General features: G+C 33.7%; 1 protein-coding gene across 3 annotated transcripts in view; it reads right to left on the bottom strand.

The window, feature by feature from the left end:
* Positions 1–17,378, bottom strand: part of LOC118203725 (FAD-dependent oxidoreductase domain-containing protein 1-like) — a 97,173-nt gene that overhangs the window by 29,151 nt on the left and 50,644 nt on the right. For all 3 annotated transcript variants that reach the window (XM_085820347.1, XM_085820348.1, XM_085820346.1), the window contains exons 5-6: positions 5,783–5,958; positions 5,532–5,677 (exon numbers count right to left, since the gene is read on the bottom strand). In XM_085820347.1, coding sequence (XP_085676473.1) covers positions 5,532–5,677; positions 5,783–5,958 — 322 coding nt within the window. The remainder of the gene's footprint in view (positions 1–5,531; positions 5,678–5,782; positions 5,959–17,378) is intronic.

Here is a 17,378-nt window from a genome sequence, read left to right as displayed (position 1 = left end):
AAAGTGTGCAGTTAAGATATAAAACTCTTCTCTTAATTAAATACTATTAAAGAAGTGTAGTATACCAATAAGAAAAAGGAGTACCATAATTCCTTTATAGAGGTCAAAATGTGTAATTTTAAAAGCCTAACATTAAAAATTTGAAATTTTTTAATGAAATTAAAATATTTAATGTTGCAAATTTTTCTAAAATTATTTAGTTTATTATTATTATTAATGATTCAAGAATCATGCTCTATCTACATAAATATAAGTAAAATAATTCAAATCTTAAATCTTAAAGATATATATATATATATATATATATATATATATATATATATATATATATATTACTAAATTTCATTTTAAGAGATCAATTACTAGAGCTAATTTCTCTCATAGAAATCATGGATATAAATCATACAGTATAGAAAAATGTTCATTTTAAATGCAAAATTATCTTATAGACAAGCCTTGATTTCCTAAGAAATAATATACACTAGTGGCTATTAAAATTGCTACATCATGAAGGTGGCATGCAACAAATGCCAAATTTGCAAGAAAAATATTACACGCGGAGATATGTGAATGAAGAGCATTCCAGCACAAGTAAACAAGCAGGTATGAATAATATCATCCACATTGCATATAAATCAGAAGATTGCACCCAGGATTTCTTATTTGGAAATTGCATTTGAGCACTGAATGTTTGTGTAAAGATCATGCAATGCCTCATATAAAAAGGAAATACCAGAACGTGTCGGAATTTAACTGCGACAGAATCACGGCCTATCCAGACAATGGCTTATCATTCCATTGTATAGCTGTTGTAGTTCAGAATACCATGACTGTCAGGTAAATATGAAATCAATGCACCCAGAAGGGCTGTGCTGAACAACAAGCAGAATCTCAGCGGCTCCTGACCACAAATGCTTGAGAGAATAGACATGTTTATTCTCTTAGTTTTGTAGGATCCTACAGCCAGATTACATAACTTGACTTGTGTGCAGGCCAAGTTCCTGTAATCTGGCCACAAAAACAGTACAATAAGGTCTGCAGCACCACAGATTGTCAGCACAATGACCATTCTTGCTGCTTCCCCTGATATTGTAGCAGAGATAGGTGCACTTACAGTGGCACTACAAATGGTGGCACTATGTCATCTTTTCAGTCAAATCCCGGTTCTGCAGCATACAGCATCATGTGAGTGTATCTGTGTATGCAGGCAACAGGAATCAAATGTTGCCAGCTTGCATTTATCATCATCATAGGGCTGAGCACCTGATGTGCTGGTAAGTACTGCGATTAGATACACATCCTGGTTACCTTTTGTTCGCATAGTCGGTAATGTGAACAGCCACAGTTTTATTTCTGATGTGTAAAGCCCATAGCCGTGCATTATTTTTGAGGTCTGCATGACATCATCATTCAAGAAGATAATGCCTGTATGTTACCCATTCTATCCTAACCTTCCTCGATACAAAGTATGCTCAACTGTTGTCTTGGCTAGCCCATTCTCCAGATTTCTTACTCACTGCAAATACTATCTGATCAAGGTTTGCTGAGAGGTTAGTGGGGACATAGCTAGAGGGGGGGCAAGGGGGGCACCAGTCCTTTGGCGCAGTATCCAGGGAAAGCCAAACTGGTGTTACTAAATTTTAGAATTAACTATTTTCTATTCCTAGCAAACAGGAGGGGGCACGAAATCTTCAACTGTCCCCGGGCACTGAAAACCTTAGCTACAACTCTGGAGGCTAGTATACCATGACTTACCAGCAATTATAACTGATAAACTCTGGCATAAAGCCACATGGAATTAAGTACCACACTTATCATTCAAGATCAGTTTGAACTTGACACCCAGCCGTATTACAGCCAGTAGTGTTGAGAGGTTTATGTTGCAGTCAGAGGTGGCAGCTTTGTGTACTGAATTCTGCATGTTGCATACTTCAAAACATCTACAAATTGAATCATGTCTTCCTCTCATACATCAATATACAAATTCCTGCTTTTTTTTTTTTTTTTTTTTTCATCATGTAACAAATTTTAACGGCTAGCAGCGCACTCTTAACTATTTAGTGAAAAAGGTAAGAATTAAGATCCTTAGTGAAATTTAAATAGCTAAAATGCGCAAGAAGTGAACAAAAAACTAAAGGAATACAGTTCTCTTTGCTTTGCAGTTGATTTAATGCATGTCTGACAACTGGATTTCTAGGTCAAAAAATGATACATTATATATTTTTTTTCTTTTGAGATACATTAAAGTTGATGCAAACATAAGGTATTCATTCATAAGCCTACATAACCGATCAGTTGCACTGTTACTAGAATGATAAATGTTACAAAGAAATATGATGCAGAATTGTGGCAAGAATTTGACTAAGCTTATCAAAATCATGGGTCTTGGGTTTTGAAGTGTGCTGAGATGCTTACCTGAACAACCTCTCTGTCTAAAAAAAAAAAGCGGGAGTGAAGAAAGTAAAAGCAAAATTCAGGTCTTTATACTCATAGGATATTCCTTTACTGCTTTTAGATTAAAATGGCACAGATCATCTTGATGCTGTTGGTGTACTTATTAGAAAGGTCACATCGAAACATGTTTAAACAAAATGTGGATAGTTTTCTCCAAGGATAAATTAATGCATTCAGTGGCTAAAGTCAATCACTGATGGGTCCCTATTACTCTTTATTTTATTCCTTATTTTATTTTTATTGATTTACTTATTTATTTTTGTCTCATTAATTTTTTTTGTATCTTACATTTGATGATTAACTGCTCAAAATTTTTAGTACCACTACATATACATGTACATAGGAATACTCAAAAATTACAAAGCAAGCATATTTTTTCACTAGCTGGAATTCATTTTCCTTAGTTATTCACACAGACAGAAAAATAACTGTACCTCTTATTTTAAAAATCCTTAACTGCCTTTTGTTACATCATTCTTCCAAGCTTGACATCAAAAAGAGGATGAAGTGAACACAAAACGATATTCATCGAAGCACAAATTAAGCAAAGCAGAATTTTCAAGAAAAAGATAGGTATTCAACAAACTTACAGCCATGAAAATTTAAAACATTCAGATTCAGAATATTAAGCTTTTAACACAATCTGTAAATTAAATAACTATTTTCTTTCTAATATTTAAATTCATTCTTTAAAATATTCTTCTCTAAATGAGCAGCAACAGACATCTTTCAAAAGTTTTACTGTTAGACATAGTTAAGCAAGAAATCTTTCTTTTTACTTTTTAAATTTTAATATCACTTATATGTACTCTTATATGCTCCTAATCTTACAATGCTAGTAATGCATCATACGATTTTCTATACAAAATGAAAATATACAATTTTTTATATAATCTCTTTCACAAAAATAAAATGAAATTTGCAATTTGTAAACCTCACAACATAATAATATAATAAACCAGAGTATGATTTCATACACCCAGAACTGCATTTGTCTTAGAATACTTGTTCTTTCTAGATTAAACAAAATTTAACTTGACATTAACATACACTGGTTATCATAAATTAAAGAAAAATCACAAAAATAGCGATAATTCCCTCAAAAAAAGCCAAACTGTGTAAAATTTGAATATGTTGCCAAGTAAGAGTAGCTGAGTAAACTGCAATATGCAAATTAGTGGCGCTGCACTCGGAATTCGTCATCTGCGAGGAGCATAAAAGCCCATGTTTGAGAGCAAGCCCACATATTTCACTGTGATAGTGACATCAGCAATCTGAGATAGCCAATTCGTAACAATGATCTCCAGGCATCATTTGCCTGCAGAACTACGACAGAAAGCCATTGGGAGACTGGAGGCAGGACAAAGTCAAACAGAATTGGCCAGATGGCTAAATGCGAGTCCATCTCTGGTTCATAGACTTTGGAGGCAATTTCAAATCACAGATTCGGCACCTAAAAGGTTCAGCCAAGGACGGCCAACTGCTACGACGAGCGCCGATGACCGATATTTGACATTATGTGCACTCAGGAATAAAACCGCTACTCCGACTCTTCTTAGATTCTCCCTTACTGCAGCCACCGGAAGGTTGGTGTCAATGTCAACTATGAGTAAGAGGCTTCACGAAGGTGGTCTGTATGCAAGGCCAACAACCATTTGCGTGCTGCTGAAGTCACGCCATAGGAGGGACCGTTTGCAGTGGGCACGACAACATGTCCACCGGATACCTGAGCAATGGAGGGCTATTCTCTTTATGGATGAGTCCAGGTTTAGTCTAGAACGTGATAGTAGGCATTATTTGATATGTAGAGAACCTGGAACCCGTTATCATCCGTGAAAGAGATACATAGGGAGAGGCAGTGTATGTGTCTGGGGTGGCATCTCTTTGGGCGGACACACAGACCTCCATGTTTTTCCAAGGGGAACCGTGAATGCTCATGTTTATAGAGATGTCATCCTTGATGCTTATGTGCACCCATATGCCGAGGTAATAGGTGATTCTTTCCTGTTACAGGAAGACAATGTGAGACCACACAGGGCTCGCTTCGTATATGATTATCTTCAACAGGAAACAATTATGTGCATGGAGTGGCCAGCTTGATCCCCGGACTTGAATTCTATCGAACATGTTTGGGATGCTTTAGGGAGACATTTAGCTGCTCTCAATCCGCCCTCTTAGACAACTTGAAGCGCTTGTAACTGCTTTGCAAGAACAATGGCTCTCGCTTCCTATGGAACTAATAGACCGCATAATTGAAAGCATCACACATCACTGAATGTGCTGTATTGCTTCTAGAGGCGATTATATTCCATATTGAAGGTACTTTTACTATAGCAAACTGACATCTTCGATTTGTTCATTTTATACAAGTGTTAATTTCTATACTACCATAATTGTCTGGTAATTTCTCTTTATGTTATTTGATACCTTAATATGTATTGTATATTGTAGGTAAGTTTCATAAAATTCTACATGTAGCTTTTTCAGTAATCATGATTTTTGTGATTTTTCCTTAATTTATGATAACCAGTGTATTAAAACTTCTCTAAATACAATAGAAATTACAATTAGAAGGGCATAAATAAGTAAATGCAATGAATTTTTCATTGATTTAATGAATATAAAAATCATAACAGTGATTAGAACACACAGTTTAAGAAGCTATTAAATGCTTTAAATGAATTTTGATGGACATCAATGTTTAGCAAATATATACTAGAAACATAAACAGGAGAGTAATTTGTACCACTTTAAAAGCACATTAAATCAATTTCCTTGTCGTGCAATAATTATTTGCTTTGTATATGCAACATAACTCTTTTTGCATATGCTGCCTGTAATTACTTATTTTCTTTCTTCACTCAAATTCTTTGCTTAATTTTTTCAAGAAATACATATTTTTATATTGTTTTTGAAATAAAATATAAAAATATATAAAATATTTTCACTTGCATTCTAATAAATACGGATTTGGTTTGCAGAAAGCAAAACAAATTAACCAGGTTTTTCAAATAGCTGAGGTCACAGTTAAACTCAATATTTAAATTTCTACTACACAAAACGATAAAACTTATTACCTTGGTTCAATAGGAAGAGGTACTCTTAACAACCCTGGTCCCAAACCAATATGCAACATTTGTGCAACATCAGCAGAATATGGGCCCGCAGCAATTACCAGGTAAGCAAATTCAACACAGTGCACCTCACCAACTTCATCTTTTATCTAAATGGAATGGAAGAAAAGTAATCCTCTGACATTCATTAATCTTTTAATTTAATACTGCAGTAAAAATAAATAAATAAATAAATAAAATTGTCTTATACTCACATACATATAATTAGTTCGAATAGTAGGATCTAAAGTTTCATCAATCACTGTGCGTCTATCTTCAAATTCAAATCCTATCACTTCTCCATGCACGTAATCGGTGCCTAGTGAAATTGCTTTCTTTTTGAATGCAGAGAGTAAAGCCCATGGATCAAACCAACCTTCATTCTCTAAACCTTAGACGAAGAGAAATAAAGTATTTACACTTCTGTTTTATAGATCATAAAAATGGGATAATTTTGCATTATTTCTATGGGTTTTTTTTTTTTTTTTTTTTTTTTTTTTATGTTGGCAACCAAATTCGTAAAAATACGTATTTCCTCAAGTGAAAAGAAATTTCTAATCAAATAAAGAAAGCTTCAGAAATATTACCCCCCCCCCCCAAAAAAATAATAATAATAAACACTAGTTAGTAAAATGGTACCTTTAAGAAAATGGAAGTTCATAATCAATTTTCAAATGGTATTCATCATAGATATCAATTAGTTTTTAACCTCTTAACTGCAGCTTCTTCATTGCATATCTCCCCCTTTTTGATTTTATTTTACACAAATCTTTTGGCATACTCTTTCTATTCGCACGTACTGTGCCAACGATATTTGTTTTATACTTGAACGATAGTATCAAAAATAATTTTGGCAAAGAGTACTATAATCTGTATATAAAGTGTGACCTCTGTGCAATACTGGTGATAGCTTTTTGACAACACTTTCAGAAGCTCTATAAAGTGTTTCTCCCGCCTTCTTAGCAAGCCTTCGTGGTGTATCAGTTCTGCACGCTGGGATGGTATTTCAGAGGTCCGTGGTTCGATTCCCGGCAAATTTGTTGTTAATTTTTCATCTCTTCAGCTTCCAAAAAATCCTAATGTCTCTACAGAGGCACACGAACTAAAAGGGTGTTGGATGATGATTCTCCTCACTCAAGATTTGGCGATTGGGTCCCCTAAAAACCGCAGTCGCCCTTTAAAAGGGGGAGTATATAAGGTATTTCTTCCGCCTTTTTAGCGAGCCTTCGTGGTGTAGTAGTCAGCACACTCAGGACACATCGTGTTCGCCAAACAGATTAGAAGGAACAGTACAGTAGTCCTGATAGCTCTATCATCATAATTTATTTTATCATGGCCTGTATATATTTTAAAGTCATAGCAATAAACTGAATCTGACTCACATAATTTGTAAAATGTAATACCGAATCTTGCTCTTACTGATGGATTGAATTGTTTACAAGATAGGCATCCCTTAAATTTCATGCGCGATTCATCGATAGCAATGTCCTTTTGTACTGCATATACTTAAAATTTTTTATTTAAAAAGTTGGTCACAGGTTTTATTTTGATCAGTTTATCTTTATTGGAAACCAGATTATTATTGGCGAAATAGAAATATCTTGTAACTTGCAGATATCTCTTTAGCGGCATTGCTTTTCTAAATATGGACGTTTCTATAACAGCCCCCTTCGACCAATTCATTTGAATTCTTCGTTTTTTTCCAGCTCAGCCGTTATTATGGATACACACGTTATCTTTCACAATCAGAATCACAATCTTTATTTTTTATGCATATCAAATCATTCTTTTGCAGACAAGATATTTCTTAATGATATTTGAATACAATAAGTTATAATAATATAATTTTGAAGGTACGACGTCATCTTAGTCAAATAAGCAGCAGCGTGAAAAACTAGCTTTTTGCCATCAGGAAGCGTAAGCAAAAATGAGCGCTGCAACATAGAGGAAGAAGGGAGGGAGGCACTAGTTTCAGTTCAAGTTAGAGAAAGTTTAGGTTTACAATTAATTTGATTGAACAAGAGGTTTCTGCATTAAAACGTTACATAACATAGAAAGATCTTAAATCTGGGAGAACAGATGAATTTAGGAGGACAACACCAAATCTAGAATGTTAATTTTGAGGTTGCCAATTTTTTTTTTAAAAAAACAGCTATTGTATTTTGTCATATTTTACATATTCCTTCCTTCAAAAGAAAGGTAGAGCAGGGTGGCAGAACAAAAGCATTAGAGTAGCAAAATATGAGAGATAAAATTTTGAAAATACAAAACATAAATTTCGAACAATTTAAAAAAATTATAAGTCGTAAAATTTTGACTGAATATGACATTTCACTGAAAGTTGTAGAATTTTGAATTCAGTAATAATTTTAACCAGGATATTCTTTTAAAACATTTGCATATTTTTAGAGCACTGAAGTTGTTAGAATGCCGAATGAAAATTTTGTAAATTTCTTGCTAAAAATAGTTCCACAAAGTAAATGCTCAATTTTTTTCACAAAGTAAATGTTCAAATAAAAGTCATTCAAATTTTTCTCAATGAAAATATTTCCATTATAATACAGATTAAGCAGATAACTCTCATGTAGAAATATTACAACACAGAATTTATGATTACTTGAGTAATTTCTTCCCACTGTAGATATACATACTTAATACAACAGAAAATTCAATATTAAAAACATAATAATATAATGCAATAGTAAATAACACCAGAATACTTTGAAAATTAATTTCGCATGTCCTCTTCAACAAAATCAGCATACCATCTTGCTGATGGTTAGAGGATGCTTAAGTACAACAAACCAAAAAACCTCCGTTTTTAGAAAACCAGTTACCTTAGAAAAGGTAACTGGTTTTTGGCATTGTACAATTGTCAAAGCCTTTCTGTTTTCTTTCAAATATCTTTCATATTACTTAATAATAATTCAAAATTATACAAAATTCAGACTGAAATTTAAAACAAATAACTTGTATAATCAAGTTAAAGTCTTTTTAATTTTTGCAAAAATGTAATTAAATATTGTCCTAGACTAAGAAGAAAGAAAAAGGAAAAAGTTTCTTTTAAAATATGTGTGTATGTGCTGTAGCTCTTCTGTGCCAAACCATGGTCAGAGAATAGTACTGGTAAAGAATATAGAAATGCCCAAACCAGTCTTATGGTCATAGTTGACTCTCCTAACAAATAACAATTTTTTTTAAATTTAGGGGGTGTTAGGAGTGTTTCTAGGGGGACAGCAGGCATGTGCTATCACTTCTTGTACCCTCCCTAAAGAGAGGATAAAATGAGTAATACATAGCGTGAAAAACTAGCATCTTGCCAGCAGGAAAGCATAAGCGAAAGAGAACACTGCAAGACAGAGGAAGACGGAAGAGACTTAATATTTTCAGTTTGAGATAGAGAAAGCTTTGATTTACAATGAATTTGATTGGAGAAGAGGTATCTGCATTAAAACATTACATAACATAGAACGATCTCGAATCCGGGAGAACAGATGAATTTAGGGGAAAAGCACGAAATCTAGAATGTTAATTTTGAGATCGCGAATATTTTTCTAAAAAATGGTTATCGTATTTTGTCATATTTTACATGTATGAATCTCGCATAACTCAAAAACGAGTAGCCTCAGAACATTGAAATTTTGTATATAGGACTGCTATAGCATGTATTGGGCACCTCTTTTTTTTTTCTTTTTTTTTTTTTTTTTTAAATCAGCCACATCAAAAGTATATATATATACACCCACTCTGCTACTCGGCTCAGCTCAGATTTTTATTCTTATATGTTGGTAAATTGTGCATTTTTTGCTTTAAAAATGATTTTTTTAAAACATACAGACCCCCCCCCCCCGTGCACCACATATGTATAACTCGGGACTTACAGAAGTAAGTTAACTAAAACATTAAAAGTTACATACATAAATAAAACAAACAAAACCAAAGAACAGCAGTCTGAACTTCACGAAAACAGATAAGTTCACTGGCTAAGTCACTACGAATATTTTCAAATCGCTCTGCAAGCATAATCTAGAGCCATCAAATGTAGAGCATGAGAAAATCAAATGTAGAGCATGAGAAAATCAAATGTTCCACATCCCGAGGTACTCTTTTTGAACATTCACATAAATTGTTTGATCTTAGATTAAAAAGAAACAAGTAACTTGCAAATTTAGCGTGACCAGATAGAAATTGAAAAACTTTAAAATTTATAGAGAGGAAAGACTCAGAATGCAGTCTATGGCAAATAGAAGGAAAGAACTTTTTACCTGAGCATTACAAGATGAAATATATTACTCATTCTACTTAGCTGAAAGCTTCTTATAATGAAAGGAGTTCCAATAGCTCTTTGGAATGCTAATGTTGATATCAATGGGTAAATTTAAGGCATCTTTAGTTAAGAAATCAGCTCTTTCATTTCCATAACAACCGTGATGAACACGCACATAAACAAAGCAGATACCAATTCCTCTATTTCTAAGCGAACTGACAGTTAATAGGGTTTTGATAACTAATTTGTCATAGCTGGTTATACTGTTCAAAAGTTGAAGAGAATCAGAACAAATAAGGTACCTTGAGGAAGTTGTGCTATTATCCTTGATCCATTTAACGGCAAGATAAATGCACAGAAGTTCTGCTTGAAAAACTGTGCATTCATTCCGTATACAGTGTCTAAAATAAAAAAACCTCGGAATGCCTTCAAAAAGACCAATGCAAGGCCACCCTTGTTATCCAACTTGCTGTCATCTGTAAAGAAAACCATATGAAAACTGATTTCAGTAGTCTCTTATACTCGCAGAAACTTATGGTCTCTAAAGTAATGGGATGAGGAAGATCAGTGAAGGGGATAATTCCATTTATGCAGTCTTCCAAAGTATCAGTTGCCAATGACTCGAAAATATTATTCTTATAAGCAATTTCAAAAGCAATAGGCAGAACTCCTGCAAGAACAAAAGTAGCCTCATAGCTTAAGGTTCTATAACCACTAATAATACGAGGAAGAATTCTCCGTTGAATCTTTCCCAAATTTCTTTTGTTAACCTTCTTTGCAAGAACATGTCCCCAAGCACGAGAGCCGTATGAAATGAAAGGTACAATACACTGCTCATACATGAGTTTCTTAACATCGTAGCTTACTCCAAAAGTATATTTGGCAATTCGGTGGAAGCCATTAATAATTTTTTCAAATTTAGCAGAAAGGAATTTAATGTGCTTTTTCCATGTTAATTTTTGGTCAAGAATGACACCAAGATACTTAACATTTTCTACGAATTCCAACGGATCATCAAGTATCAAAGGAGCAATATTTTGCTCATCAAACTTTCTGGGAACAATCATAGCTTTACTTTTTGAGGAATTGAAAGTGAGTTTGTAGAGACATTAGGTATTTTTTTAAAAGCAGACAGGATGAAAAATATGCAACCGCCTTAGCCGGGAATCGAACCACGGACCTCTGGAGTACTGGCCCAGCGTGCTACCGTTATACCACGAAGGCATGCTAGGGAAGTGGGAGAAATACCTTATATACGCCGCTTTTTAAAGGGTGACTATGGTTTTAGGAGACCCTAGTCGCTAAATCTTGGGTGCGGAGAATCATCATCCACAACCCTTTTAGTTCGGGTGCCACTTGTATAGTCATTAGGTTAATTGGAAGCAGAAAAGATGAAAAATATGCAAACGCCTTCGCCGGGAATCGAACCACGGACCTCTGGAATACTGGCCTAGCGTGCTACCGTTACACCACGAAAGCACACTAGGGAAGTGGGAGAAATAACTTATAAGTTTATGAGAAATCGCCCAATTAGAGACAAAATCTAGAACTTCTTGTGCTCTTAAAAGCATGTTATTTAAAGTCTTTCCTTGGAAAATTAAAAGTAAGTCATCCGCAAATGCAGTTTTTAAACAACCGTCGAGATGACTTAAAAGATTATTTATTATCATGTTCCAAAGAGTAGGTCCGGGCACAGAACCTTGAGGAGAGCCTTTTTTTAGAGAATAAACCTTAGTTTCGGTTCCAAGCTGAAGCTCAGCGGTCCTCCCGTTCAAGAAGCTTTTAAGCAGATTATAGATATTATGTGGTATACCAGTTATCTTTTAGAATTGTTAAGATAGATGGCCACCAAGCATTATCAAAAGCCCCTTTGAAATCCAGGGAAATAAGAATTGTAGTAAGCTTCATTTTCTTTTCATACTGAACGTTATTACAAAGACAAATAATGGCATCTTCAGCAGACTTCCGAGGTGTAAACTCGAATTGAAAATCATTATAAAAACATTTCTGTCTCAAATACCAATTTATTCTGTTAATGAAGAGAGTTTCAAGACATTTTCCCAAAGTAGGCAAAAGACTAATGCATCTAATATTATAAAGATAAGGAGTTCTTGCATCTAAAGTTTTAAGAATCAAAACAACTTGAGCACTCTTCCATTGTGCTGGAAAAATTTCTAACTGTAAACAAAGGTTAAAAAGTCTGAGCAAAAAAGTGCTATCTACCGCATGAAAATGCTGTACTATTTCATTGGAAAGAGAGTCTAGCCCAGGTGACTTTTTCTTGAGACTTTTAATAACACTATTAAGTTCTGAACGGACAGTCCATAAATGAAATATAAAGTCCTTCAGACTCAGTACGCATTGTTTTACGAGAATTTCTATCAGCACACGCATTATCTCTTGGGACATTCTTTATCATTATAACAATAATTGAATAACTCAAACTCAAAGTAACACTGACATCCGGGAGTTTAATTCCAGAAATCTCAGTCCTTTTCGCAAAATTCGTCTTGACCCCATATTTATATATATATTTCCAGACATTAATAGTTGAGAAAAAATTTCTCCAGGAGTCAAGCTTGGCATTAGCTAATTTAGCCTTATAATTATGTTGCAACTCAAAATACTTAATTTTATATACAGTCAAAAGTCGTTAATTCGGACACCCATAATCCGGACCTCAAAGCTACACACTTTCTGCGTGACGCATGCGCGTAAGACCTTTACGGCTGCGAATTTGCGTGTGCAAAATACGTTTACGAATGCGCGTTTAATGTATAACGGATGGTATAAGCTAAGCAAAAATTATCTAATTATCTATTTCAGTTAATGTTGCAGATTGCGTTGTTCATTAATCTTCGAATGAGATCCGGCTTATTATTTTTTGCAGACTGTTAGAGCAATTTTATAAAAGTAAGCTTGAACTTTCGATTATGTCAAATAGAATTTTCGATTTATATTTACTAATATGTAACAGATCTACAAAGCGAAAGTATGTTTCGGAGTCCATTAAACAAAAAATGGAATTGCTGCAAAAAATGGATAAAGGCATATCCTTTGTTTATCTAAACTTTAACGTTTGTTAATCTAAACTTTAACGTTTGTTAATCTAAACTTTGTTTATCTTTAACGCCGCCGCGCGCAATGAATTGGAAGTTGATCTGTCAGCACTATCCTTATCTTCAGGGCAGATGTTTTTTATTTTATTTGGCTTATAATTGTTTACTAAATGTACTATTTCATTTCGATGTACTCCGTCTTTGATATGATTTCAATCAAATGCCTCGTCATTATAATTCGCTTCCGATAGTGAAGAAAGTGACAGAGGTTATTGAAAACGAAAAAAATTTCGATTAACAAATTAGTCGGTATTCTCGACACAGCAATTATAGGACTTGAACAGCGGAACTTTGTAACTGAACAAAAAATTATGTCTGTTTCGGATTAACGACTTTTGACTGTATATCTTTAAGAACACAGTTTCTTTCTCTCTGGAATCTACACCTAGCGGCATTTGCATGCTTTCTATAACAATCAATTTCTTTAGACCACCAAGGAACACCGTTCTTCTTTTCTTCATCGAAATTGAAAATGAGGCACAATTAAAAATAACAGTAGAAAGTCTATTTACAACATTTTCTGATGCAATACAATCAGAGCAATTGCTAAGAAGGATATTCAAGTTACACAATTCTTTCTTACAAAGTTCAGTAAATAAAAACCTGTTCGCTCTTTTTAAATTAAAAGTACACAAATTAGAAGATGTAATTGGACGACATAAAATCAGTTCAAAGATAATCATTTTACGGTTAGAAAGAGAAACTCGAGCCCTGCATAGAACAGAAAGTAGATCCGGGATTTTCATTAAGTAGAAACAAATGATTCGCACTAAAAAATTGCCAAGCTTTGTTCCTTTAGCATCAGTAATAGGACTATGCCAAATAGCCAATTTGCTATTCGAATTCATACCACATAAAAAAATTGCATGGTTTCTTAATCGTTAAAATATGTGAAATTAAAAAAAAAGAAAAGATTGAATTATGTTGTTCTTATCTTCCGCTTAAGGTTTTTATGCCTTTAGTTAATCTACATGCAATAATTGTAGAATTATCAACAATTTAAAAGTTGTTTAAGTGTGGCTAGGTCTAATTTTTTTTATCATAGCAGCCATATTTGTTAACATTTGAAATTTAACAGAAAAGTGAGTTAAGTATTTCTGCATCTGCAGTGTCATTTTGCCGAGTGCGACTATAACAAAACTTTTAACTTTGGCACCGAAAAATTTGCCTTCTTGCCTGCTGGCCAAATTACTTGTTTTTGTGTAGAAACTGTAATTTTAATCATAATTTTTTTTAAAAAAATTGTTTTAACTGTATATGGCATTTTATGTTTTTCTGTATCTTTCAATTTTTAATGATGATATTTTGAGTTTTTATGTATTTTTGCCTCGCCGCGAAGTGTGAACTGAGAATGGAAGTCATGTGGCGTACACATCAAATTTTTTAACAAAGTCACGGAATGAAAAGAACTAGAGAAACGCGAGTTTAACGAATGGAAAGAGTGGGCGGAAGGCGAATTTAACGAAAGGAAAAAGATAGAAGAACGCAAGCATGAGCTTGAACAATTGAAAATACAAGCAGCTAGTTCAATTCCTCACTTTATTCCCAAAACTGATGACATGAGATCTCTTTCTCCTTTTATTTGAAAGACAACTAAAATCTCTTAGCTTTGTTACCTAATGACACTGCAAAACTGATTGCAAAAGGATCTGCTGGCGATGCCCAAGATTATGAGGAAATCAAACAAAACATAGTTCATGAAAACGATTATAGTTTTTAAACTTATAATAACTTTTTGGAATGATGTTATATTTTCCTAATGTAAAATAAATTAAATATGTACTTTTATTACCTATATATACAGTGGTGGCCAAAATTGTGAACACTTTTGGAAATTTTTATGTTTTTGAAGTTTGTATGCTTATAGAAAACGTTACGTTTCACAAAATGCAAACTTGTATATATCATTTTAAAGAGAATTTATTACTGAATTCAATACAAAACACAAAATTCAATTATTTGAAATACAAAAAAAGTTAAACGATAACAGTTATCGATATACATTAGATAGTGATGATTGCAGTGAGTTATCAGTACTTAGTAGAGTACCCTTTATTTTTTATTACAGCTTCACATCGACGTTTCATTGAGCTGACAAGAGTTTTAAGCTCTTCTTTCGTTATTACATGATGCCAGGAAACAATTACAGCCTCAATTAGTTCTCTTTTATTTGATAGGTGTCTCATTCGGACAAGAGTTTTCAAACGGTGCCACAAATTTTCGATAGGATTAAGGTCATGACTGTTTCCTGGCCATGACAACAATTTAATGCTCTTTGTACGAAACCACTCTTTCGATATTTTGGCCGCGTGGCAAGGAGCAGAATCCTGCTGAAAAATAAATGAAGCATTGTTGGGAAAGAGATCTCTGATGGAATGTAGAAGGTTTGGTTCTAGAATAGTGTCAATGTATTTTCTGGCATTCAGTGTCCCATCAATGACATGAAGGCGATTAATACCATCTGCTGACATGCATGACCAAATCATAACACTAACTGGGTTCTTCACAGTTGCTTGAATGCAGTCAGGATGTAGCTCTTCTCCTATTCTACGTCTTAAAAATTTTGCCCATCACTACCAAATAACGATATATTAGTTTCATCACTCCATATAACTTGTGACCACTGATCATCTGTCCAATTAATGTGCTCCTTTGCCCACTGTAGTCTTTTTTTTTTTTTTTTTTTTTCGTTGCTGAAAATTAAGATAAGGCTTTTTTCGTGGAATTCTACTTCTCAGTCCAACATCTGTTAATCTCCTACTAATTGTTCTTGAACTGACAGAAACACCAGCATCATTCAGATCACTTCTGATGGCCGCTGATGACATTTTTCTACAAAATTCCTACTTGTAATTGCAGTGTATAAGAAACAGGTCCTCCTTCTACAGAACAAAGCAAAATAATGAATTGTTTCAAGTGTAAACATGATGTCAGCTTCTACTGGCAGTTACGAACATTTAATTGGTTCTCAGAACAAGAAGTGATTGGCCAGGAAAGCTAGACATTACAAAACACTTCATAACTGTGTTTTTTATTTATATTAAAGTACATATAACTTTTTTGTATTGCAAATAGTTGAATTTTGTGTTTTGTATTGAATTCAGTAATAAATTCTCTTTAAAATGATATATACAAGTTTGCATTTTGCGAAACGTAGCATTTTCTATAAGCATACAAAGTTCAAAAACATAAAATTTCCAAAAGTGTCCACAATTTTGGCCACCACTGTATTTGTCATTTTATGAACAAATTATAACTTTATTTTAAGATGTATTACTTTTGTTTTATGTAAATAAATAACTAAATTATGCACATTTAGTGTGTTTTTCATTTTACATGGTTTTATATAGCAAAATCCAAGATTTCGATTTACACGGTTTTATGTAGAACCTATCTTCCATGTAAATCGAGGGATAGGTGTACTCACAAATACTATTAGTTTTAATCCTGCAATTTTCCACCTCATTTCCGAAATTTAAAAATACATAAACAGAAAAGTTCAGTTTTCATCTTTAAAGAAATCTAACCTTGACCAAGCAGATCAAGCCACAGCATATGACATCAAGAGCCAAAACACAGCTTTAATAATAAATAAATCCAGATATAAGCTGGAAACTTGTGCTACTTATTATTAGATTAACATAAATATGTAAATATATTGTAATATAATTTAAGTAACAGTATTATAACTAGTTGATTTTACCTTTTAATGACCATTGGTTATTTGAAAATGTTATCCGCTATGACTGTGCTCTTTTAATTCGAATAAATGGGGCTCTACAGTACTTTGATTTTAAATGCAATTTCTTAATTCAGAAAATAAATAAACAACCCTTGCTTGGAAAAAAAAAAAAAAAAAAAGATAACTTACCTATTCTAAGTATGTAAAAGTCTTTTCTTTTCCCTTTCATATGATTTTCCTCTTCCTGTTAAGGTCTTAATAATTCCTTTAGAGAAAAAATCTCTGATCTGGAGAGTGGATCATAAGCAGAATAGAACTGACTATATAAAAAATTAGACCCCTCATCCCAAGCAGCAGAACATTATCTCTATTTTTTAAAATCCATTTTTTACAATAAATGGCTTCTTATATTTCAAAAAGCGTGTGACTGTTGTTAACCAATACTTTTTAATACATCTGTGGTCGTCAATCACATAGCTCTTCTGCTTTCATTCAACACTCCCAATTACGATGCATCTCAGCAGTTGTCTGAAAATGCTCTTAAAAGATTGCTTGTGGTGTATTTAATTATGGCAATCTAAGGCTATCTGCTTAAGGGGAGGGATGCCTTCGTGGAGGACTTTCTAAGGGAAACTGGTTTGTATACACGTTACACATGGGGAAAACCACAAAACCACCCATGCAGCCAGTCCGTTCGCGGGATTCGAACCTCGGATCGAACTACCAGTGTTCAGCGCTCGGCC

This window comes from Stegodyphus dumicola, chromosome 7 (assembly GCF_044657685.1).
Source record: "Stegodyphus dumicola isolate Sdum_Otavi_A_Nest chromosome 7, ASM4465768v1".
In the NCBI taxonomy this organism is placed as follows: domain Eukaryota; kingdom Metazoa; phylum Arthropoda; class Arachnida; order Araneae; family Eresidae; genus Stegodyphus; species Stegodyphus dumicola.
This window is presented reverse-complemented; position numbering and strand designations above follow the sequence as displayed.